The sequence below is a fragment of the Macaca fascicularis genome, chromosome 4 (genome assembly GCF_037993035.2).
Source record: "Macaca fascicularis isolate 582-1 chromosome 4, T2T-MFA8v1.1".
NCBI lineage: Eukaryota > Metazoa > Chordata > Mammalia > Primates > Cercopithecidae > Macaca > Macaca fascicularis.
Genome location: NC_088378.1, coordinates 119,215,037 through 119,240,190, shown reverse-complemented (window position 1 = coordinate 119,240,190; position 25,154 = coordinate 119,215,037). Strand labels below are relative to the sequence as shown.

The following is a 25,154-nucleotide window of genomic DNA, read 5'->3' as shown; positions in this document are numbered from 1 at the left end:
GTCTTTCTAGACTTTGTAGGTACTCATTAACTGCCCGTTCAGTAGGCAAAACAATTTATTTCTGCACACATTATCCATGAGTAAGGCAATACAATATTTTACCCATTTTATGTTTCAAAACTTAAGAAACAGAAAGGCTAGTTATCTTGTCCCAGATCCGGTGCTGCTTAGACGGGGGTAGGACTAGAACTCAGCCTTCTGGCTTTCAACCCAGTATTCTTTTGATGAAGAACTAGTTTAATACTTAGGATTAGAAAAGGGAAAGGAACTCATATGGGTTTGTAAACTGCAAAATTGTAAGCTTACCTTTGATACATGAAAAACCTGGAAAAATTAATACAAAGTTGATTACAAAAATGGCTCTGAATAGTGTTAGATATTGCTAACTAAGGAGAAAGGATAAATTTCTTTTGATTGCAGCCTTCTGTACTCACAAACAACCTGGTCAAACATGATATATCACAAAAAGTTAAAGTGTTTGCAAAGGACTTCTATTCCTAGCCATGATAGACCAGATAATTTGGATCAGCCCTCTTGCTGAGGGGGTGTGTGTGTGTGTGTGCGCGCGTGCACGCGCGTATGTGTATATGTATGTGTATGTGTATGTGTGTTACCACTTGAAGGTGCTGAACAAGTAGCAAGATGTGAAGAATCACAGAACAAGAACCAGGGAAACAATGAGAACCACAGAAGTGAACCTGACATTTGGGGCCATTTTTCCGCTAGGCACATTTGCTGATTTCAGAAGACCCACCTGTGAGGACAAACATTGGAATCTATTTAGGGCCTGTCAAAGGCAGAAGCTCCTGGTAAACCCTCTGTGCTTCAGTCTGTCTGTAGCTAATCTTTGAAGGGACTATTGTCTGTCTTTGAATTATAGTCCCTGATTGTCTCAGTTTTACAAATCAGATTAAGGTGATCCTGGATTCTAATAACCCCAGGTGACTGTCAGAAGCAAACAAATTCTCTGCAGATGACATCATTTTCGGCTTCAATTTATTTCTAGAATTTTAAAAATACAATGTAACAATATTAATAATACAGTGTTCAGAAACAAGACAAGATAATATAAAGTGACCAGAAATAAGAGACTATAGAATATACCTATAGGGACTTCAGATACTGGCATTATGAAACTTAAACTTAAGCCAGGAGCAGTGGCTCACGCCTGTAATCCCAACACTTTGGGAGTCCAAGGAGGGTGGATCACTTGAGATCAGGAGTTTGAGACCAGTCTGGCCAACATGCTGAAACCCCATCTCTACTAAAAAAATACAAAAATTAGCCAGGCATGGTGGCACGCGCCTGTAATCCCAGGTACTCAGGAGGCTGAGACATGAGAATCACTTGAACCCGGGAGGCGGAAGTTTCAGTGAGCCTAGACTGCATCACTATACTCCAGCCTGGGTGACAGAGCAAGACTCCGTCTAAAAAAAAAACGAAATGAAATGAAATAAACAATTAAAAAAATTTAAAAAGCCTTTGTTTACCATGTTAAAGAATAAGATTGAGATTTTCAGCAAAAAATGAGAAATAAGCCAAAAAAGTCTGTTTCAGTTTTGAAAAATCATCACATTAACAGAATAAAAGAGAAAAATTAGATTTTGAAAAGCATTTGCTAAAATCAATCTGATTTAAAAATAAAACTCACATATACCCCTGAACCTAAAATAAAAGTTTAAAAAAGTAAAAAATAAAAGAAAACAAAACTCTTAATAATAAAAAAAGGAATAAAAAGGAGTTTCCTTAATCTGTTAGAGGGTATGTTGAAAAGTCTACTGCAAACAGCTTACTTAGTGATGAAATGTTGAAAGGGTACTTTCTGAGATTAGGAACAAGGCAAGACTGCTATCACCCCTTCTGGTCAACATTGTTCTGGAAGTCCTAGCTGGAACAGTGAAACAGGAAGTGAATAAACAGGCATACTGATTGAGGAGGAAAAAATAAAATTGTCATTATCCAAAATGAACAATTGTATAGTACAGAAAATAAAGAATCTGCCTTCTGCATTAGGGAAGTCAATATACAAATAGCAACGAAGAAAACATAAAGTTAAAAAATACCATTTACCATAGCATCAAAAATATTAAATTCCTAGGTATAAATTAAATTCCTTGGTATAATATTTTAGGTGCTATATACAAAAGATATGTTACATACAAAAGATATGTGTTACATATCTTTTAGGTGTTACACACAAAAGATATGTTACATACAAAAGATACGTAACACCTAAAAGATATATCTTTATCATACAAAAGATATGTGGTATCTTTTACATACAAAAGATATGTAACACCTAGATGTTACATACAAAAACACTTTAGGTGTTACGTATCTTTTAGGTGTTATATACAAAAGATATGTAACACCTAAAATATTATTGAGAGAAAATTAAGAAGACCTAAATAAATGAAGGGATATACCATGTTCATTGGTTAGAAAATTCAGTATTACAAAAATATTTTCCCCAAATTGATCTATGGTTTGAAAGTAATTACAGTCAAAAAATCTAAAAATGTTTTTATTTTTACAGACAAATTGATTCTGTAATTTAAGTGGAGAGGCAAAGCACCAGGAATAGCCAAGATATTCTTGGAGAAGAGCAAGATCAGTGGATTTTGCTCACCAAAATATCACTCCGTATTAAAAGTTACAGTAATTAAAACAACATGTTTTTGGTGCAAGGATAGACAAACCAATGGAATAGAATAGACACCCCAGGAAAAGACATATGATAAATACAGCACTGCAGAGGGGCTGGGAAAGGAAGATGTTTCTAATCAATGATATCAGAACAATTAGATATTCAAAAGAGAAGAAAATTTCACCTCCATCTCACACCAAAAGTGGCAATCAAGTCTAGGTAGATTGAAAATCTAAATGTGAAAAGCAAAACAATAAAACTTCTTAGCAATAAATAATCTTAACATTATAGTGGGGAAAGATTTATTTAGTGGGATACAAAAAAGCAGTCATGTTTTTAAAATGGATAAATGGCCAGGCACAGTGGTTCATGCCTGTAATCCCAGCACTTTGGGAGACCAAGGCGGGCACATTGCCCCAGCTCAGAAATTTGAGACCAGCATGGCCAACATGGCGAAACCCTGTCCCTACTAAAAATACAAAAAATTAGCTGGGCATGGTGGTACATGCCTGTAGTCCTAGCTACTTGAGAGACTGAGGCAGGAGAATCACTTGCGTCTGGGGGGCAGCGGTTGCAGTGAGCTGAGATTGTGCCTCTTCACTTCAGCCTGGGTGACAGAGCGAGGCTCTAAATAAATTAAAATAAAATAAAATGGATAAATTTGACTACATTAAGATGAAAACTTTCTGTTCTTCCAAAAAACAGCATTAAGAGTGTAAAAAAAGGCAAGCTTCAAGTGGGAGCAGATGTTTAATACAGAAATCAACCAAGATCTTATATTCAGAATATGTAAAGAACATTCTGAAATCACTTAGAAAAATGAGCAAGAAACTTGAACAGGCATTTCACAAAGGAGGATATCCAAGAGGCAACTAAACATATAAGGAGGGCCAGGTGCAGTGACTCACACCTGTTTTCCCAGCACTTTGGGAGGTCGAGGCAGGAAGATCGCTTGAAGGCAGCCTGGGTAACATAATGAGACCCTACTGCTACAAAGATAAAAAAATAAATTAATTGGGCATGGTGGCATGTGCCTATAGTCCCAGCTACCTGGGACACTAAGGCGGTAGGATCACTTGAACCCAGGAGCTCCAAGGTGCAGTGAGCTATGATCCTGCCACTGCACTCCAGCCCAGGCAACAGAAACTCTGTCTTTAAAAATATGTACATATGAGAAGTTGCTTTGCTTCGTTAGTAACTAAAGAAGTGCAGATTACAATCATAGTGAGTTGCCTCTACCCACCCATCAGAATCATTAATATGTTGATGAGAATATGGAACCATAGGAACTCTCATACTCTTTACTAAGAGAGTATACCCACTTTGTAAAACACTTTGGCATAATCAAATATACTAGATTGTGCTAAGGGTGCAATATATGTGTACCAAAAGTTAAGAATGTTTATAATAGCATAATTCATAATAGCAAAAATAGACCTAAATGTCTACTACAAGAGACTGGATAAGTTATGGCATATTTGTGTCATAATTTGATTTCTGTTCAATGAAAATTAATGAACTACAGCTACTAATAACAACATGGCTGAATCACATCAACATAATTTTGAATGTAAGAATCCAGACACAAAAGAATGCATGCATATTATGTAATTTCATTTATATGAAGATTAAAAAGCAGACAAAACAAAACTTTATGGATGTCTGCTTTATAGCAAAACTAAAGAAAACCATACAATTCAAGGCAGTGGCCTGTTCGGTGGGGGAAGGATAGAATATTGATTGGGAGGTTCGGTCAGCGTTCTGTTTCTCAACCTGGATGGTGGTTATATGGTTGCTCACTTCATTAAAATTCTTTCGGCCATACATTTTGGTATTTTTATTGTTGTTTTGGGTTTTTTTGTAGTTTTCTCTCTGTGTTACTGTTCACAGTAAAAAAATTTAAAAGAAAGCCAACAGAACTATTAGTAAAGAAATAGTGGATATCTTCATGTGGGCAGGAAAAAAGAAGCGATATTCTGGTCATGGTAATTTTCAGATGTTTTCCCCTGACCTATTTGACGAAATAGAGAATGTATTCATTAGACTCATCACAAAAGTTCTTGAGGAAGAAAGGGTGCTTGACAATAAGGGGAAAAGGTTTATGAGTGAGGTGGGGACTTCAAAAGAAAATATATGGAAATTCAAAAAGAAGGGAGTATACTAGAGAAATGATCAGAGACAATTAAGTCCCATGGAGGTCAGACAAAGACACGGGATGTGTTCTGAGAAAACAATGTATACTAAGTTCTGATAGGCAATTGGTGCCTAAGTAAAAGTATGCTGGTAAACTCTCTGGGACTGAGAGTGGAGTGCTGGCTGAGAAACTTGGCAAAGCTTTGGAAGAGCATAAGAAACATGATCTGAACCGTGATCTTCAAAGCAGGTGAATGTCTTCCAAGAGATGCAAGACAGTACCATCTGTGGTGTTTGTCAAGAAAATATTACAGCCTCTGTTTATTTTATTTACTATGAGTGCATTTATTGTATAGCCTCTGATATTTTTATATGTGCCTTTTAATGCACAAACTATATTTATATAGAAGAACATATGTTTAATTATTAATTCATTCAATAAATATTAAAGGACTACTCTGGGCTAGATATGGTTCTAGATACCAAAGGTACAGTAGAGAACAAGATAGACAAATATTTGCTCTCATGGAGCTTACATTCTAGTCAAATAAATACATTGTATAAGGGTAGGTAGTAATGTGCTGTAAAAAATAAAGCGAGACAGAGAATGATGGGAAAGGGGCTCATTTATATCAGCAGAATGGGGAAAGCCTCTCTGAAGAGGTCATAGAAGAGCAGAAACCAAAGGAATAGCTGAGGGAGCCAGCCAGGGGAATATCTGAGAGAGCTGCATGTAAGACCGAGACTGTGTGCAGTGAATGGAGGGCAAAAAGGTGGAAATGACAGGTCGGCAGCCAGCCAGGACTCTGCAACCAGTGGTTACAAGGCCAGAGGAATGGGCTGATGGGAGCAGTCCAGGTAACAAGAAAGTATAGATAACAAGCTGCAGAGAATTTAAAAATAAAACCAACTAAAAGTTGGTCTGTTTCTTCTTCTTATCATTTGCCTGTAATTCTAAACAACATCAGTGATACTCATCCCCAAAGGGATGGCTCTTCCGTACAGTAGAATTTCAGCTAATAAATGTAAAAGAAAAGTGGGAAGTAGAAAAATTATCATTATGCACACACTGCTGTAATCACGGTTGCAGATAAGATCCAGCAATGGCTGCTAAAATTAGTGGGAAAACCTTTGAGGAGAAACGGGATTCCCATAATCTCAAAACATCTCCCTCAAGGTGTTTTGTAATTGCAAAGGGAAATACAGTAACTTTAAGGGAAGAAATCCAGCAGAAATCTTAACCAAGTGATCAAGGTTAGTGTCATCCATAATAAGATATATTGACTTCATAAACTCTCTGGTATACACTAAAGACATGACATCTTTTCTGGGATACTTTTGCCAAAAATGCAAAAATGAGATGCATGAGGAACATTCAAGAAAATAATTGATCAGTAGTCTTCAAAAGTGTCAAAGTCATGAAAGAGAAGGGCAGATTGAGGAACTATCTATCACATATTGGAGGAGACTCAAGAGAAATAATAACTAAATGCAATGTGGGATCCTGGATGGGATCCTGAAACAAAAAGACCATTTGTCAGAAACAGGTGAAATTTGAATAAGGACTGTAGTTTATTTATTAATGTCATACTATTGTTATTTTGCTGGTTCAGATAATTGCACTAATGGCTATATAGGATGTTAACATTAGGAGAACCTTGGTGAGGGGAGTGAGAATTCTCTGTAATATTTATGCAGGTTTTCTATAAATGTAAACCTCATTCCCAATAAAGACAATAATTTTTTTTAAGTTTTATGGTACTCTTTCCTGCCATGGTAAACCATTACCATTGTCACCCCCAATGGCCCTGGTATGCCCCTGCTTAGAACTTTGTATTTTATTCTAAGTATGACAAGAATTCTTTGAAGGTTTGAGAGCAGAGGAGTGATATGATTTGATTTTTATTAACTATATTGTGATTGTTTAACATTTATATTTTTATTACATGGGTGTATAATCCAAATGATTTGGAAACTATTAGATGAGGGAATGATATGAGAAAATTATTTCACTAAGAGAAAAATCTAATGACTTCTTTAATAGATGAAGAACTATTATACAAACAATCCCATGGTCTTAATGAGAAGATGTGCTACAGTTACAGTATGAGTGGATTTTAGGAATAAGCAGAGCTGTATTAAGGTTTGTTGGAGCTGGAATTTCTTCCTTAGGGGTTGTGTGATCACTCTGCAATTTGATTTAGAAAAAGTCTTGTCTACAAGGTAGTTTCTCAGAATCACTTTCAATTCTTTGATTTTATATTACTCTTATCCCCTCTTTTTAAATTTTTTTTTTTTACATTATGTATATACATTTGCTTAAGAAACAAAACCTTACTTAATCATCTTAGTGTTCATGAAGTTGAACATAATATCAGCCAACAGGTCTCAGCTAGCAGCCTGTGGTCAGAATGTAGCCCACATATATGTTCTAGTATACTGTGTTTGGGCTTCATGGTGCTTTAAAAGAGTTGGAGTCAGTACTTTAAAATCAGAGGTTTAAAATAGTAATCTACATTTTTATCTTTTGAAAAACTGAAAGATCTAGCAACATTGGGCCTACATTCTCACAAGGCAACAACTGAGTTGCGTTGGTGCAGCCTCCCTTGGGAAGCCTCCCTTAGATGAGGCATTTTCTACCCAGAGATACCAGAGTTCCCCCATAGATGGTTTGTTTATATTGTAAGAACCCAGACTGCTTCATATATATCCTATACCTGGCCCCTGTAGGCATTTAAGTTTGCACATCTGCATAGACCATGAACCTTCATAATATCCTCTTTTCTTTACCTTTATAGGAATCCCCCATCCCAGAAGACAAAGACCGGAGATTTGTCTTCTCTTACTTTCTAGCTACTGACATGATCAGTATCTTTGAGCCTCCTGTTCGCAATTCTGGTATCATTGGTGGCAAGTACCTTGGCAGGACTAAAGTTGTTAAACCATACTCTACAGTGGACAACCCTATCTACTATGGCCCCAGTGACTTCTTCATTGGTGCTGTGATTGAGGGTAGGTCTAAATACAGTCCAGAATTTCCTACTGGCTGCCTGAATGAGTTCTTAGTTGGAATTTAATTCATTTTACCGTTGTAAGAAGCAATTAGATTATATTACAACTGAGATAAAGCTACTATCCTTGTATATATGGTATAATGTGTTAATTGCCTTCCTAATCAATTAAACTCTAAGTTGATTGCATTTGTTGGCTACAGATGTCGACAGTAAGTTTTGTAAATACTGAGCAAATGACTGCATATTAGTATGTCATTTAAAGAAAGCTCATTAGTTTCTGTCATAAATGCATAACTGTGAATTTATCATAGGAGGGTTAATACTATTTTACTTCTGATTGCGTGAGAGAACATCACCAAGCTAAGTGTACTGCTACCTTCTCTCCAGTATTTGGTCACCGGTTCATCATCCTTGATACAGACGAGTATGTTTTGAAATACATGGAGAGCAATGCTGCCCAGTATTCACCAGAAGCACTCGCGTCAGTTCAGAAACATGTCCGAAAGCTAGAAGCGCCTGCTTCAGAATCAGAAAGGTATGTGTTTGATTGCTAGGGTTTGGCACACTCAAGATATTCAGGAAGTAATTCTGACTTTGAGTAATCACATTTTAGATTTTCCGATTTCTCTCACCAGGTGAGAATTATTAGACACCAGGTGGGAATTATTAGAAGGTTCCCTGTGTCAGTGTAATAACTAGTAATTTAGAACTTTTTCAACTTTATCTAGCAAATACAGTTGACCCTTGAACAGTGTGGGAGTTAGGGGTACCAGCCTTTCTGCACAGTTGAAAATTCATGTATAACTTTGACACCCCAAAACTTAACTACTAATAGCCTACTCTTGACTGTAAGCCTTACTGATAAACAGTTGATTAACACGTATTTTCTATGTCGTTTGTATTGCATCCTGTATTCTTACAATACAGTAAGCTAGAGAAAATGAAATTAAGAAAATCATAAGAATGAGAAAATTATTTACTATTCATTAAGTGGAAGTGGGTCATCTTAAAGGTCTTCATCCTCATCTTCATGTTGAGTAGGTTGAGGAGGATGGGTTGGTTTTGCTGTCTCAAGGGTGGCAAAGCAGAAGAAAATTCAGGTATCAGTGGGCCTGTGCAATGCAAATTCTTGTTGTAAGAGGGTCAGCTATAATTATTAAATGCCTACTATGTGTCAGAGACTATCACCAGACCCTTGGACTTTTATCGGTAAACAAAGTAGACAAGAAGTTGCCTCCCACATTGAGTTGACCTTCCAAGCAGCAGGAAATAGACAATAGCACAAATAAATTATACAGTATATTGGGTGATGAATGCTGTAAAAAATGGAGCAAATTAAGAGTAATAAGTGTTTCTGGAGAGTGGCAGTAGGTTGTGAAGGTAGGTCAGGGTATGTGGTTGTACCTTGAGGTGACATTGAACAACCACTTGAGGGGAGTTAGCTAGGTGGATTTCTGGAGGAAGTGCTTTTCAGGAAGAGGAAATGGTGCATGCAAAGGCCCTAAATGCTAGCATATCTTACTTAAAGTACTCAACGAACATTGGGAAGAAGTAGGCCAGTGAGGGTAGCTGAAATGGAGTGAGTGAGAGGAAGAGGAGTAGGAGATGGAATTAGAAAATTAACAATGGGCTAGATTGTGTAGGACTTACTAGGTCTTTGGAAAGGTGCTGGCTTTTTTCTCTGAATGAAATGAGCCTTTGGGAGCAGGGGCATCTGAATAGAGGAGTGGCAAGATTTGACATATATTTTAAAAGAACTATTCCAGCTGTTGTGTTGAAAATAGATTAGGAGAGAGATTAGTTAAGAGACTATTGCAGTATTCCAGGCAAGAGATGGTGATGTCTGGGCCCAGGATGGTGGTATCAGTGGAGGTGGGGAGAAGTGGTCTGATTTGGATATATTTTGAAGGTAGCACCAATTGGACTTCAGACAGATTTTCTAGGGGATGTGAGGGGAAAAGAATAGTTAAAGAGGACTCCAAGATGTTTGGTCTGAGCAACTGGAAGGAAGAAATTGTGATCACCTGAGATGGGGAAGATGCGGGCTGTGGGTAGAACAGTTGCCTTCTTTGTTGGTGGGGTGGTGATTTCAGTTCTGGATATATTGTATGTTAGGTTTAAGACAGCCAAGTCGAGAACATATAGTCTGTTGGATATGTAAATCTGGAGTTTGAGTGAGAGGTCTGGGCTGGTGATATAAATGTGGGAGTTGTTGGCATATAGTGATATTTTAGGCTGTGAGACTGGATGACATCTCTTTCTGTCTCTCTCTTGAGACAGGATCTCGCTCTGTCACCCAGGCTGGCATGCAGTGCTGGTAGTGGAATAATAGCTCACTGCAGCCTCAAATTCCTGAGATCCTTCCACTTCAGCTTCCCAAGTAGCTGGAACTACAGGTGCATGCCACCATGCCCAGCTAATTTTTAAATTTTTAGTAGAGACAGGGGTCTCAGTTTATTGCCCAGAATTCCTGGACTCAAGTGATTCTCCCTCCTTGGCCTCCCAAAGTGCTAGGATTACAGGCATGAGCCACTGTTCCTGGCCTGGATGAAGTCTCTAAAGGAGTTAGTGTAGATAAAGAAAAGAATGGCTCCAAGAACTAAGCTCTGGGGTCCACCAACACTTAGAGTCAAGGAAACTGAAAAGGAAAACCAATGAAGCAGGAAGAAAACCAAGTGAATGTGGTGTCCTGGATGCCAAATGAAGAAATTACAGGTAGTTCCTTGTTTACATGGTAGCGTAAGACTGTAAAAAAATAACATGCAAAACAATTTTAATAATCAAAGGGAAAATGTACAATTGTTCTGTGCCCTTTAAAAATTTTTGTCACTGCCAGGCACAGTGGCTCATGCCTGTAATCCCAGCACTTTGGAAGGCCGAGGTAGGCGGAGCATGAGGTCAGGAGTTCGAGACCAGCCTGACCAACATGGTGAAACCCCATCTCTGCTAAAAATACAAACAAATTAGCCAGGCATGGTGGTGCGCACCTGTAATCCCAGCTACTCGGGAGGCTGAGGCAGGAGAATCACTTGAACCCAGGAGGCGGAGGTTGCAGTGAGCCAAGATTGCGCCACTGCATTTCAGCCTGGGCAACAGAGCAAGGCTCCGTCTCAAAAAAAAAAAAAAAAAAATTTGTCACAACATTAAAAACTTTGATGGTTATAAACATATAAGAATATGAAAAAATAGTAAAACTAATTTTTACTTAGCACACTGAAATTTGAAACATTGATGACATTAAGAATTAAAGTGTTTTATTGCTTTATAAAAACTTTATCAAAAGTGGTTTGAGCGCACTTGCCTACTTCTCATTGTATAACTTATAACTTACGATACAGAGTGAACATCTGTTCTATGCCTTGGTGAATTGTCATACTCCTGTTTAAGATGGATCAACTTCCAACATTTTATGATTTTTGCTTTCAATGTTATAAAATATCTCTTAGACTTCCTTTAATGAGAATGAAATATCTCTGAGAGTTCTTTTAATGTGAAGCATTTTACAGGCATCTGGGATATCTTCATTCTTTTCATTACAACCACTTTTCTCATTTGTGTTGATAGGTTTGCCTTCACCAGTTTCCACTGGCTGCACATCTAGAGTCTCTTGAAAGGCAGCTGTGTCGACATTCCTACAGTCAGCTTTCTCTTCTGTAACTCCATTTATATTTGACTTGAATTCACTTCTTGCATCTTTGCTGTACTTTCATCCTTATTGGCCAATTCTCTCTTTTGATTATCCATTTTTGTCAAATACAGTTTGTGTATCACTGAGAGACGAGGAGGCAACATAGCTACACACTTTACTGTCTGCGCGAACTATAAAACAAATATACAGTGACCAGTCACAAACAGACTTTGAAAGAAGTGATGTAATTGTCACTGATGGTGATATGCATCTGTTTAATTACATTGTGGTTAGTGGACTAAAGTCCTGACAGATAAGTTTGTACTTTATGCAGTTACTCATAGTTAGTAACTGTGTTGACTGAAATTTGAACCATGTTGTTGGGGGAATGGATTATTTTACTAAATGGTGGTAGTTGAAATTCATGCATCTTGGAACTGTGCAAACTGAGAAATGCCTTCATATCGAGGAAGACAGACTTGATGGAGGACAGGTGAGCTTCAAAATTAGGGCTCAGCCAGGGAGAGTTACTGGCTTTTCCCAAGAAAGAATTCCAGGGAGAGCTGGTGCTGTTAAACAGCAACTGTTTTTAAGCAACAGTGTACAGCAGCAGCTGAGGTTCTGCTCCTTGTAGAGTAGGGATACCCCCTAGGCATTGTGCCCAGAATAGTAGCTCAAAGGCAGTTCTGCACTCATATGTATACCCACTTTTTATTATATGCACATTAAGGTGCAGTGTATACAGAAATTTCTAGGAAAAGGGTGGTATCTTCCAGGTGTTCGTGTCGTTGCTATGGAAAGGGGTGGTTACTCCCAGATGTTGTCATGGCAATGGTAAACTGATATGGAGCACTGGTGGGCATGTCTTACGGAAAGCTGCTTCTGCCCCAGACCTATTTTAGCTAGTCCTCAATTTGGTCCTGTGTCCGAGCCGAGCCTCCAGAGTCGAGTCCCACTTCCAACCTCAGAATGATTCATTATATCAAATGGGGATTTAGCAATATTAAGGGAATTGGGGACCTTGGAGACCTTAATGAGGAGTTTCAGTGGAATGGGAAGACGGGGAATACCTGATGGCAGTAGATTTAAGAGAGTGGGAGAGAGGAATTCTGGATCAGAGTGGAGACTACTCTTTTGGAGAGGTTTGATGCAAAGGACAACAGAGCAATGGGGCAGCAGCTGGCAGAGAAAGTGAAGTCAGGAGAAGGTCTTGTTTTATTTTGTTTTTGCTTTTGTTTTAACATAGAAGAAATCGCATGTTTGTATGTTAATGGGAATGATTCCATAGAGAAGAAAACATTGATAAGTGTGTGAGAGAGCAGGGAGAATTTCTGGAGTTTGTGAGAGGATGGGGTTTAAGTGGAGGAATTGGCTTCAGATAGAAGCACCAACCATTCACCTAGGGCAGTATTTCTCAAACTTTTGGGTCTCGAGACACCTTTATACCCTTAAAAATTATTGAGGGCCCCAAAGAGTTTTTATGTGTTTGTATCTATTGCTATTTAGCATATTAGAAATTGTATCTGAAAAATTTTCAAATATTAATTTATTTTGAAAACAATAAACCCATTTCATGTTAACACAAATAACATAATTTTGTGGGGGAAAAAACCCTATATTTTTACAAACAAAAATTGAGTGAGAAGAGTGATAGTGCTTTACATTTTTGCAAACCTCTTAATGTCTGACTTTAGTAATAGATGATGACTGGATTTTCATGCGCTTTTGTATTCTGCCTGCTGTGATAGCCTGTGTTGTGTGACCTTTGGAAAACTCCATTGTGTACTTGTGGGAAAACAAGAGTAAAAAGATAAATAAATGACTAAGTATTATCACAAGCATAATTTTGACTTCACAGACCCCCAAAGGGTCTTGGGAACCTCCACAGGTCCTGGGATTACTCTTTAAAACCTTGATCTAGGGCAACAGGCAAAAGGCAGGCAGGATATGTGGGTTCAGATGCTGGTAGCTGTGTAGATATTGGAAGGCCCTTGTGATTGTTTTCTGATAGTAGTGCAGTAGAAAGAGTGAGGATAGAGGGAGATGTTGGAGGTTTCAGGAGAGAGGAGAAGTTATGAAATGGTCTTTTTATTGAATATATAAATATCAACAAAATGAATATAAAATAAAATTTAAAACAGCATATATTAGCTACTACTAAGAAAGAAAAAATATCCAAATATTATCCATATTCACCATGAATTGAAAAATGCATGTTAATTCCAGAGATGTTAAAATGTAAAAAAAACAAAAAATTGTCTCATTTCATGGACACATCTTTAATTAAAAAAAAAAATTGCCTCAGGACTTAAACAAATATGATAGCTGTCCAGGAGAGTGGGAAGCTGAATGGACTGGAGAAGCATAGTTTGGTGGTCGACCAGCATTAAAGACCCACTTCATATTCATAGTCATATATTTAATTCTAATACTTCCCAAAAGTTTTTTTCTGTAATTATCCCTTGTTTATGCAAATACCAGCAGACACTGGAAAGCTTCTTGCTTCAGCATACCACTAATTAAATCATCTTTCACATTTTTTTAAAATTTAGTAATTTAAGTTTTTTAAAATGCAGTAATAAGGAAAAGATACCACTGTGACTCTTAGAATATGATATCAATAAAAATAAGGAGAAATTCAAATTTTAGGTTGCCATATGGATATGGTTTGTTTGGCCCCACCAAGCCTCATGTTGAAATTTGATCCCCAGTGTTGGAGATGGGCCTCATGGAAGGTGTCTGGATCCTGAGGGCAGATCCATCATAAATGGCTTGGTGCCATTCTCATAGGAATGAGTTCTCACTTGTAGTTCCCATGAGAACTGTTGTTGAAAAGAGCCTGGCACCACCTACTCTCTCTCTCTCTCTCTCGCCTCTTCTCTTATCATGTGATCTCTGCACATGTCTGCTCTCCTTCCCCTTCCACCATGAAAGGAAGCAGCCTGACATTTTTACCAGAAGCAAATGTTGGTACCATGTTCCTTATATAGTCTTCAGACCTCTGAGCCAAATAAGCCTCTTTTTTTTTTTTTAAATAAATTACCAGCCTCAGTTATTTCATAGCAACATAAATGGACTACGACATGGGTTAAGAGATCCATTGCCATCCTCATTTTGATCCTCACCCTCCCTTTCTTCTCTTGTGATGGGTCAGAGAGATGAGTTAGGGAAAATGCATGGAGATGATAAGAATCCACGGTCACATCTTCTGTGTTTCCTAGCTATTCTGCATTTAGCTCTTGACTCACCCATCTGATAAAGAATCCTGCTCTAAGGAAATGCAGTTACAAATATATTTTGCCACTCATTGCAGAGAGTCATGAAAGGGGATCATGAGTACTTGTCAGACCAGTACTGTTTATGTCAATTGTCAGTTCCAAGATGATGAAATTTGGAGTTGGCCATTTGCTTTCTCTGAGCCAGAAAATTAGAATAATGCACAGGTAACTGAGTATTAACTTCATCTCCAAGGTCTTAAATTCTCTTTGGGTTTGGGGTCCTCATTGCAGTATTTGAACTCAGACTTAAGGACAGCAAATGCACACACTTATTAACCCACCCTCCACAGGAAATCCACATGTGTGAATAGCATAGATACATACACACACTTATTCATATGTATTATTCTTGTTCCATTAACATGCCCTTTTGTGCGCTTCAGCTTCAAGAGGACCCTACTCTCTTACTCAATGATCTTTTTACTCTTTTTCTTTTTTACTTCCAGCTACTTTTCCCATGAGAATTGTCCAAATATTCTCATTTCCTTTTCCATTTTCTCTAAGGAAATGGAAGTAATTTGGTTTCAAATATGAGATCAAATGATCCAATGTAGGCTTCATCAGTTTTCTCACCCTTCATCTTAGAATGTTTCTCTACTATCACTCTTCTTCTCTTTACCTTCTTTTGTCAGAGATAAGTAACTCCTCCTATTTCTTCAAATCTAATTCTTCTATTTTGTGTCTGTAACCACTTCCCTCCTGACTGCTCCAGAATCTTTATGACTTTTTTAAATGACTGCTTCATAAATTTCTTTCTTGAAGGTCATTGATTGTTTCCAAGTATAATGGACTCTTCTCATTTAGTCATTCATTCAACAGATATTTGAGCTTATACCATATACCAAACCTTATATTAAATGCTTAGGCAACTATATAAGAGAATAGGGAGCTCATAATCTATTCTCTGAGAGCAAGGGTTGACAATTTTTTTTTTCTTTTTTCTTTTTTTTTAGTGAAGGGACAGGTAGTAAATAGTTTAGGCTTTATGGATCATACCTTCTTTGGCATAACTACTCAACTCTACCCTTACAGCATGAAAGTAGCCATAGACAATATGTAAATGAATAGGAGTGGCTGTATTTCAATAAAATGTTATGTATAAAAAATAGGCAGCAGGTTGACTTTGGCCTGGGTGTCATAGTTTGCTGACCCCTTGGTCTAGTGTTCAGTTTTTCTGATCTGCATATAATATTGATTACTCTTTACCACCCCTCTTTTGAAATCCTCTTTTGAGTTCTGGAAACTCATTGGTAGTCCTACCTCTCTTAAAGCCTATTCTGTGTGTCTTTCCTACTTCTGTCTACTAGGTTGGCATTTCTCAAGGTCCTGTTTTTTGTCCTCTTGCTTGCCTTCTCTGAACTTTCTAGACATTGCAGTATCTGAATTGCTCTCCTGACCATTCTGCTGAATCTATTTTCAACATGTCTTTGTTCATCTGAGCCACCAGCATCTCCCACTTTGTACAACTAAAAATGAAGCCATTGTCATTTTCATCTTTCTAACTCTTCCCTATTCCTTCTTTTTGCTTATCTGTCTCATTTTCTAAGTGGAGAACTTTGCCAGGATGCTCATAGCAAAGTATTCGAAGAGCACACAGAAAACTGTGACATCCCTCTTACCTCTGGAAGATTAGCCACTCTATAAAACACGTTCACTTTTATGGAAGTTAAGGAAGGTCATTGGAGGACTTGGCACAGAGTCTTCACCCAGCATGTTAGGACCTCCAGCCACTTCTCAGTTGGCAGTCCCTGTTGGGCATAACCAGCTGGCCCCTGTGTTTTCTTGTTGACCCATGTGAGCAAAGCTTGCCCTGTAACTTGCAGCTCTTTTCCAGAATGTGCCCTGACTTGGGCTTTGGCAATAAAGTAAGCGCTGTAACTTTAACTAGCTCTTCCTTAAACAGTACCACCTGTTGCTATCTATCTGTGAATTTACTCCATCTTACTCAAAGGCAGCAGATGCCATGGGCATTTTTCCTACTGTATAAAGGAGAATGGGAATCTGGCTTCTTCGGGAAAGGGAGAGTTATTGTCTGTTTCCCCAAATGATTGGATGATCACATTTTAACTTTATATGTTTCATGGCTCTAGTTCTTGGAAATACATGGAAGATTGAGGTTTGACTGCTTCCTGCCACTGAAATAGCTCCCTGGTGGTCATTCATAATTTAGTATATATGATTTGAATTACATTAATCAGATAAACATATTCTGCTTCTATAATGAATAATGCTAGAGAGCATTTAGATATTGGGGATTATTACAACAATTTTTATTGTTCTTGGCTTACTACAAAAGTAACACATGACCAGCATTTGAAAATTGAGGGAATAAAAATCTAGGTAATAGAAATGGAAATAAGCAAAAATTTTTGAAAATCTTATAACTCAGAGATAACTACTTCTAATATTTTGTTTTTAAAGACACATATAAAGTGGAAAATTCTGTAATACTATTTTGCTTTTTTCACTTGATAGTCTATCATGAACCCTTGTGAAATGAAATATTTTAAGACATATATATGAAGGGACCAAGGAGAAGCTTTGCTCCTACCCCATCTTTCATGTACCTACTTCTTATCCTCCACTCCCCATAGGTAATTACCTCTTTCATTGATTTTTTTGAATATCTTTTCAGAGTTTCTTTAAATAATATAAACAACTTTAAGTACATACTCTTATTCCCCCACAGCTTTTATAACACAAGGTAACACTCTATACATACATTTATGTCTTGATTTTCTCACTAGAAATACCTTTATACTCTTTCTGCAGCATTTTCAATGGCTACAGTATTATTCCGTTCCTTTATTGTAGTGTAAATTATTTAATTCCCTATTTTTGGACATTTGGGCTATCTCAAAACAATCTTATAGATGTATCTTTGCATACAACCCATGATTATTTCCTTAGGATAAATTATTTGAGATTATTTGCTGGACTGTTGCTTCATGTTTCCAAATTTTTCCTGAAAGGTTATTCCACTTTATACCTTCCCCAGCAAGACTTGCCAACAGGTAAAAGGGGGAAATAAGTTAAAAAGAGGTTATTTGCAACAGTGAACTTTAAAAATATTATACACAAGAAAAATAAATACAGAAAAGCAATGGTAGATTGACAGTTTTCAAGTTATGGAAGGAGAGGAATTCAGTGAGAGGTGACTGGGCACAATTGAGAGAATATATTGGAACTGGAGTAGGATGTGAGTGCTAGTCTTGCCGCTGACATGGGATGTGGGATCAGTCACTCAGGTCTTCAGATGTGTTTTCTCATCACTGAAAGAGGGAAGAATGCTTACTGAGTTTATTTGGCCCATTTTGTTCTAAAAGGATTTATGAAGATGGAATATGAGGGAATCTTTCAGCTCTAAACTTTTTAATTTTATAACTGTACCTTCATTTTCAGAGGAAATAAAAATTGAGCCTCTACTTATTATTGAAGGGTTAGACCTCTCTCTTCCCAATACCCTGTGCTACTATTCTCTCTTAATTTCAGTAAATGCTAAGCCCAAACTTCTCACTCTACCTCACAGAGCAATCTCTTAGCTTCCATAGATAACCTTTCACAAAATTCAGTGTGAATTGGACAGGGAATAATATTAAAAGTATAAAAGGTTGATTCTTGGCTGCAGATCAATATCAATATCTGTATCTATCTATCTATCTATCTATCTATCATCTCTCTTTATATATATCACTCAGGCATTTAGCTGTAGATGAGGAAACATTAATCTGCAACATCAGTAAGAGACAATGATGTGACTTCCACAGATACCAAATTTGGCATGGTGGTGGTATTAGATTTGCCTCCTTGTAGTGCAGTGATTAACAGATGGCAGGAAAGGAGGCTGAGCAAGAAGGGAGGAAATTCAAAAACTGCCCCTAATCACGCCTTCCTGATGTGGAGCTCAGCTATCGGCCTGTGGGCAAGTGTTCAGTCATTGGTCAGCTCAGTCTCAAAGCTGGGATTAGAAGCTTCCCTGATTTCATCAAGTAAGAACTTTGGTCACTGAGATGAGATTGGTCAAGAATAAATACCACGTGCAGTCATTTCCTTCCTTTCTCTACAGCAAGCAAACTGAAAAGGATCCAGGTGTGCAGGAATTGGAAGCATTAATAGACACAATTCAGAAGCAACTGAAAGATCACTCATGCAAAGACAACATCCGTGAGGCATTTCAAATTTACGACAAGGAAGCTTCAGGATATGTGGACAGAGACATGTTCTTTAAAATCTGTGAATCACTTAACGTCCCAGTGGATGACTCCTTGGTTAAGGAGGTCGGTATGAATTACTCTTCTGAGTTGATTGCAGAGGCTAAGCACTGATCATTCTTTCCTAAAGGCAATTGTATATGTATTTCACTACAGCGGACACAGATTTAGGATGTTCAGATCAGATCTACTCTTCTGTCCTGATTAGGTATTGCCCGTTCATTCTAGCATTGGCATTCTTTTATAATTGCTGTTGCAGGGCATCTCTTTAAGTGGGCCTGGGGCTGGACAACACAGAGTGGTTAGTAGACCAACATGTCAGGACTGAATAAGAGCAACAGAGATGATCCAGGAGGGGCAGCTACCAAGGGGAGACTCAAAGATGTTGATTGAGCAGACTGCTTGGCAACCTTTGATATCCTTCACAGCTGATACCTACACTGGCCCATCAGTAGGGTTAGCATGGAAGAGGGCGTGACCACTGTGGGAGGGCTGTGGCATCTGTCAGTAATGGTAGCATGACCAGCAGCAGATGCAGAAAGGGCATGGAAGTTCAGTTGAAGGAGGACTTTCATGCCTTTTCTTCATTATAAACCCTTTAGCCAGGGTTCCCTTGGAAGTCAGAACAAAGTCCCCCTGAGAAATGCCAAGGACTGTGGCTTATTATCATTGAGACATTCTTACTGAATAAGAATATTGAGGTTCTGTAGGCCCTTTTAAAGATCGTTTAGCCAAAACAGGTGTTCATAATTTAAGAGTCATTTAGGAAAGGGTTTGGTTTAGGGCTAGTGACTAGGTTGGAGACAAGGATTTGTCATAGAAACATTAGCAGGGAGTGAGTAGGAGAGCAGATAGAAGAGTATTTGTTTATGTGGACCAAACACACATTTAGCTCCTCAAATTTTAGGTTGACAGCATGCCCAACTTTTGATTTTCAAATTCTTCATACTGTCTGATGTGGGAACTGACATGGGAGAGAGAAATGGCAGTCATTGACAAGTGCAGCAGGGAAGTGGGGGTGGGACAGATTTGCATATGTCTTATAAAAATAACCACAGAAAATCAGTCCGTTACCAGTCACAGTTGAGTTTCAAAGGACACAGGTTGAGCAGTGGCATAACCAGACCCTTCCGTTAGGCTGCGGTAGCAAGAGCCTGCTATTTAAAAAGTCTTACTCCTCATGAGCTGAGTGGACAGTCTTTTATTTGAATATAAAAACAACTAAAAGTGCTTTTATAAATATGGATGTTAGTTCTGAAATCTTGGGAAGTGTGGCAGACTGCCACGGTTACTACTTGAGACCGTCACTACAACAATTACTACTGTTACTACTTGAGACCGTCATTATGAGAGTTAATGAAGGAGGATGAAAGCAGAAATGAAAACTTAAAAGAAAAGTAACTATTTTAAAGGAAAGGAAAGAAGAGAGCTCCCTGCTTCTAGTGAGCAAAGGCAGCTGCCCGAGCCTCTACACCCCTTCATCTTTATTGGATAGAAAGAACAGGGAGAAGGAGGTAACGATTGGTCAGTTGCTTAATTGATCACAGGTTCACATTATTGCTAACAGGCTTCAGATGTGCCTAATCACAAGAAACACTTGTGCCTGGGTCATGACTGCCCTCAGCATTCCTTCTGGGCAGCAGATGCAGTTTGTCAGTTTGCCAACATCCTGCTTTCATGAGAAAGAGTTTGCTGTTTACTCATATAGCCTCCAGTGATATACTGAGTTGATCATGACCCTCAGTCTTTCGACCTTCAACAGGGAAGGTCATTTACTCCATCCATCTTTGGTTTCATTAAGTGTAAGATGGGGATGATATCTGTCCTACCTGCCAGGTTCACAGGATCATTTCAGAATCAACTTGAAGATACAAAAATTCTGAACTGATTCACAAAGGCTGGGGATCATTATGTATAAGCGCACTCTGCAGTTGAGCTGATGGAAGCCCTGCGGATCTGTCTCACCTATTCTCTTTGCTCTCTCTGCAGTTAATCAGGATGTGCTCTCATGGAGAAGGCAAGATTAACTACTATAACTTTGTTCGTGCTTTCTCAAACTGACCTGCTGATGAGAAAATGCAAGACAATTTCTGATACTGGAATTATGCTTTGAAATACACCTTACACTCTTCATAGAGGCATTTACAGAGTGCCTGAAGTTTTATTTCTGTTTTGGTTCTTATTTCACTACTACTGAAATCGAAACTAAATTGGATCTAATAGGATCTAAGATTGGTGCCTTATTTAGGGCAATGGGGTATAGCAATGTCTAATTTTGTGTGTCAAATTGACTTGGCCACAGGGGGCCCAAATATTTCCTTCCTTTCTTTTTTAAAAAATATTTTAAATTTTTTTGGAGATGGGATCTCACTCTGTCATCCAGGCTGGACTGTGGTGGCACTATCCTAGTTCTGTGAAGCCTCAGACTCCTGGGCTCAAGTGATCCTCCCGCTTAACCTCCCCAGTAGTGGGACAACAGTCTCAAGCCGCCATGCCCAGCTAATTTTAAAAATTATTTTGTAGAGACAAGGTCTCATTATGTTGCCTAAGCTTGTCTCAAACTCATGAGCTCCAGAAATTCTACCACCTCAGCCTCCAAAAGTGCTGGAATTATAGGCATGAGCCACTGTGCCCAGCCTCAGATATTTCATTATTCTGGGGGTTTCTGTGAAGGTATTTTTGGATGAGATAAACATTTGAATCAGAAGACTAAGTAAAACAGATAGTCCTCCCTAATGTAGGTGAGCCTCCTCCAATCATTTGAAGACATGAGTAGAATAAAAAGGCTGACCTTCCCCCAGGTAAGAGAATTCCTCTTGCCTGACTGGCTTCAAATTGGGACATCAGCCTTTTCCTGCCTTCAGACACAAATGCAAACATCAGCTGTTGGTCTGGAGCCTGCTGGCCTTCAGACTGGACCTAAACCATCAGCTCTCCCAAGTCTTAGGCCTTTGGATTCAGACTGGAATTATACCTTTAGCTCTCCTGGGTCTCCAGCTTGCCAATTTACCCTGCAGATCTTGGGACTTGTAAGCCTTCATAATTGTGTGAGCAATTCCTTATGACTCTTTCTCTCTATATATATATTTATATATACATATATGTGTATATATAATATATACATATTATATGTAATATATATGTGTATATATAATATATACATATTATATATACACATACACACATGTACATGTTTATATGTATATATGTATATGTGTATATATGTACACATATATGTGTATACATACATCCTATTGGTTCTCTTTCTCTGGATAACCCTAATTCAGATGTAGAATGATCAAGAGCAGGAGGAATGTTAGAATTCTCTAGAAGAATCATCTGGGATGTTGGAATCAGTATGCAGTATCGCTGTTGCTGCTAGTCAATGGCCCCACCACCACCCATCTGCCCACCCTGATACTGAGGGAAATATACACCCATTTTTCAAACTGGTTCTAGGCCCATTAGACCTGCATTTAAAAAAAAAAAAGAAGAAGGAATATAATAGAAAATATCTGGTATACCTAGCAGGGTATTTTTTCTTTTTTTCTTTTGTTTTGAGCAAGACAGAGGCTCACTCTGTCACCCAGGCTGGAATGCAGTGGCGTGATCTCAACTCACTGCAACCTCTGCCTCCTGGGTTCAAGTGATTCAGCCTCCCGAGTAGCTGGGACTACAGGCATGCGCCACTATATCCAGTTAATTTTTTTAATTTTATTTTTAGTAGAGACGAGGTTTCACCATGCTGGGCTGAGGCTTCTGTTTCAAATGAGAGTGGATTTACTGGATCATCATGTAAAATGTATTTCTTGATGTGGGTTGTAGTAAAAAAATAAAAATAAAAAGATTTGGCTGGGAACACTTGCTCACACCTGTAATCCCAGCACTTTGGGAGGTGGAGCCGGGTGGGTCACTGGAGGTCAGGAGGTCGAGACCAGCCTGGCCAACATGGTGAATCCTCATCTCTACTAAAAATACAAACATTGGCCAGATGTGGTGGCGTGTGCCTGTAGTCCCAGCCACTCAGGAGGCTGAAATGGGAGAATCGCTTAAACTCTGGAGGCAGAGGTTGCAGTGAGCCGAGACCACGTCCTGCACTCCATCCAGCCTGGGTGACACAGCAAGACTCCATCTCAGAAAAAAAAAAAAAAAAAAAATTAGAAAAATACTGCTTTTAGAGAGCCCAGCCTTGAGAGAGGAAGGAAAGACTAGTTGCAGTTACTATCCTTTAGTGAGCTCTGATTGGCTTTTTAGAATCAGGGCTGCTCTTTGGTTGAAGTCAGCCACTAAGTTCATCTTTAAACATGCTATCTCAAATTCCCCCAAGCCACCCAAAACATGGTATGAGTGAGGATAGAGTTACATAGAATTCAGACTGCTTTGCCCTCTCAGAACTTCTAGGGAACTTCCCTTGGTGTTTCCTTCCCTAATGAGCTCAGCCACTTGTAACTAGCTTATTGAAAGGGCTGTAAATATATTATGTTGACTCCTTTTCTGTTCCAGGTTATTATCTTGGGAATAACCCATGTTTTGTTTTGTTTTACCTTCAGTCGCTCATAACTATTTAAAACAGTATCTCACTTTCAACTACAGATGCTCCTTTACTTATGGTGTTATGTCTCAATAAACTCACATAAGTAAAAAATATCACAAGTTGAAAACACATTTAATAACCCTGATAAGCCCATTGTAAAGTAGGAAAATAAGTTGAACCATTGAAAGTTGGGGTCTATCTGTATTTTACAAGTTTTTTCAGTTTAAAAATTACCAAGCTGTATCCTGCCTGGCCCAGCTCAGTCCTTCCCTAGGCTTAGAAGCCTGTGGTAGAGAGTGTGTATACTGGGGTGATGATAGTGGTTCCTTCTTCCTCCCTTCTTTCTGTCTTCTCCCTTTGTTCCTATTCAGCTGTGCTGCTGTTTCTAGCCCATGTAGGCTCTGGGAAAGGTTAAGGGGGTAGAAACCAGAGAAAAAGGGCAAAGTCTTATTTCTGTGGCTAGTAATGGCATAATGTGGGGCCCAGTCTCTAAGTGACATGTGCCCAAAGGCTGACTCTTTCTCCCAGAGCACCTTTTTTCTCTTTTTGGATTCAGGGGGTACATGTGCACGTTTGTTACGTGGGTATATTGCACCTAGGTAGTGAGCACAGTACCCAGTCAGTAGTTTTTCTGCACGTACCCCCTCCTTCCCTCCCCAGTCTGGTAGTCCCCAGTGTCTGTTGTTCCCATTATTATGTCTATGTGTATTCAATGTTTAGCTCCCACTTAGAAGTAAGAACATGCAATATTTGGTTTTCTATTCCTGCATCAATTCACTTTAGGATAATGGCCTCCAGCTGCATCCCTGTTGCTGCAGAATACATGATTTCATTGTTTTTTATAGCTGCATAGTATTCCATGGTGTAGATATACCACATTTAAAAAATCTAATCCACCACTGATTGGCATCTAGGTTGATTCCATGTCCTTTGCTCAGAGCCCCATTTTGGTGAGTACTTAGAACTCTTTCCAGGCGGAAACTGCCCAGTGCACCACTCTCAGGTGGAAGGGACCCAGTCAGCACCCGACCACCCCGGCTCTAATGGCATGCTCTCCAAAGCTCCTTCTGATCTTCCCAGGAGGCCCTTTCGGGCTGACACACCTTCCAGGCTGTGCACTCTCGCCATGTTCTCACCCAGATGGCTCTCTTGGCTGTGTGATTAGGCAGCTCAATCCCATTCCTTTCGACTGTTTCAGGGGAGAACCAGGTACCCCAAACCTTGTGCTCTCCAAACTCCAGGGGACAGACACGTGTCAAACCCTGAGTCTTTTAAAGTATCCTCTCACTTAGCTTGCAGACCCAAGGTACTCTAACAGCCTCTTTCAAGCAGCTTGCACTTTCTGGTATTTTCTCCATCACTCTTGCCTCCTGTGGTAGAGTCGCTTTGGGCTCCCCCTCAGCAAATCATTCATGGATCAGCAGCAAATCTGCAACATATGGAAATATTTGCCAATTTTTGTCCTCAGCGCTGGATCTCAGCCAAAATGGAGATTTAGGAAGTTCTCATTTAGTATCCTCTAGCCTGCTTTTGGTTGTTTTGTTTTTCTGTTTGTTCTGTTTGTTTTTTAGAGACAGGGTCTTACTCTGTTGCCAGACTGGAATGCAGTGGTGTGACCATAGCTCACTGCAGCCTCAAACTCTTGGGCTCAAGCAATCCTCCTGCCTCAGCCTTCTGAGTAGCTAGGCCTATAGTCTCAGAGGGAACTG

At 38.9% G+C, this 25,154-nt stretch overlaps 1 protein-coding gene across 10 annotated transcripts in view; it reads left to right on the top strand.

Annotated features, from left to right (window-relative positions):
* EFHC1 (EF-hand domain containing 1) overlaps positions 1-21,052 on the top strand; it is a 73,174-nt gene extending 52,122 nt beyond the window's left edge. For 9 of the 10 annotated variants that reach the window (XM_045391024.3, XM_074037827.1, XM_074037833.1 and 6 more), the window contains 4 exons: positions 7,579-7,792; positions 8,182-8,329; positions 18,767-18,977; positions 20,901-21,052. In XM_045391024.3, coding sequence (XP_045246959.1) covers positions 7,579-7,792; positions 8,182-8,329; positions 18,767-18,977; positions 20,901-20,972 — 645 coding nt within the window. In that variant the 3' untranslated portion in view covers positions 20,973-21,052. Of the gene's footprint in view, positions 1-6,824; positions 6,924-7,578; positions 7,793-8,181; positions 8,330-18,766; positions 18,978-20,900 lie in introns of those variants that run through there. The other variant, XM_074037830.1, reaches the window with a different exon arrangement.
* Positions 21,053-25,154: the final 4,102 nt, after the last annotated feature.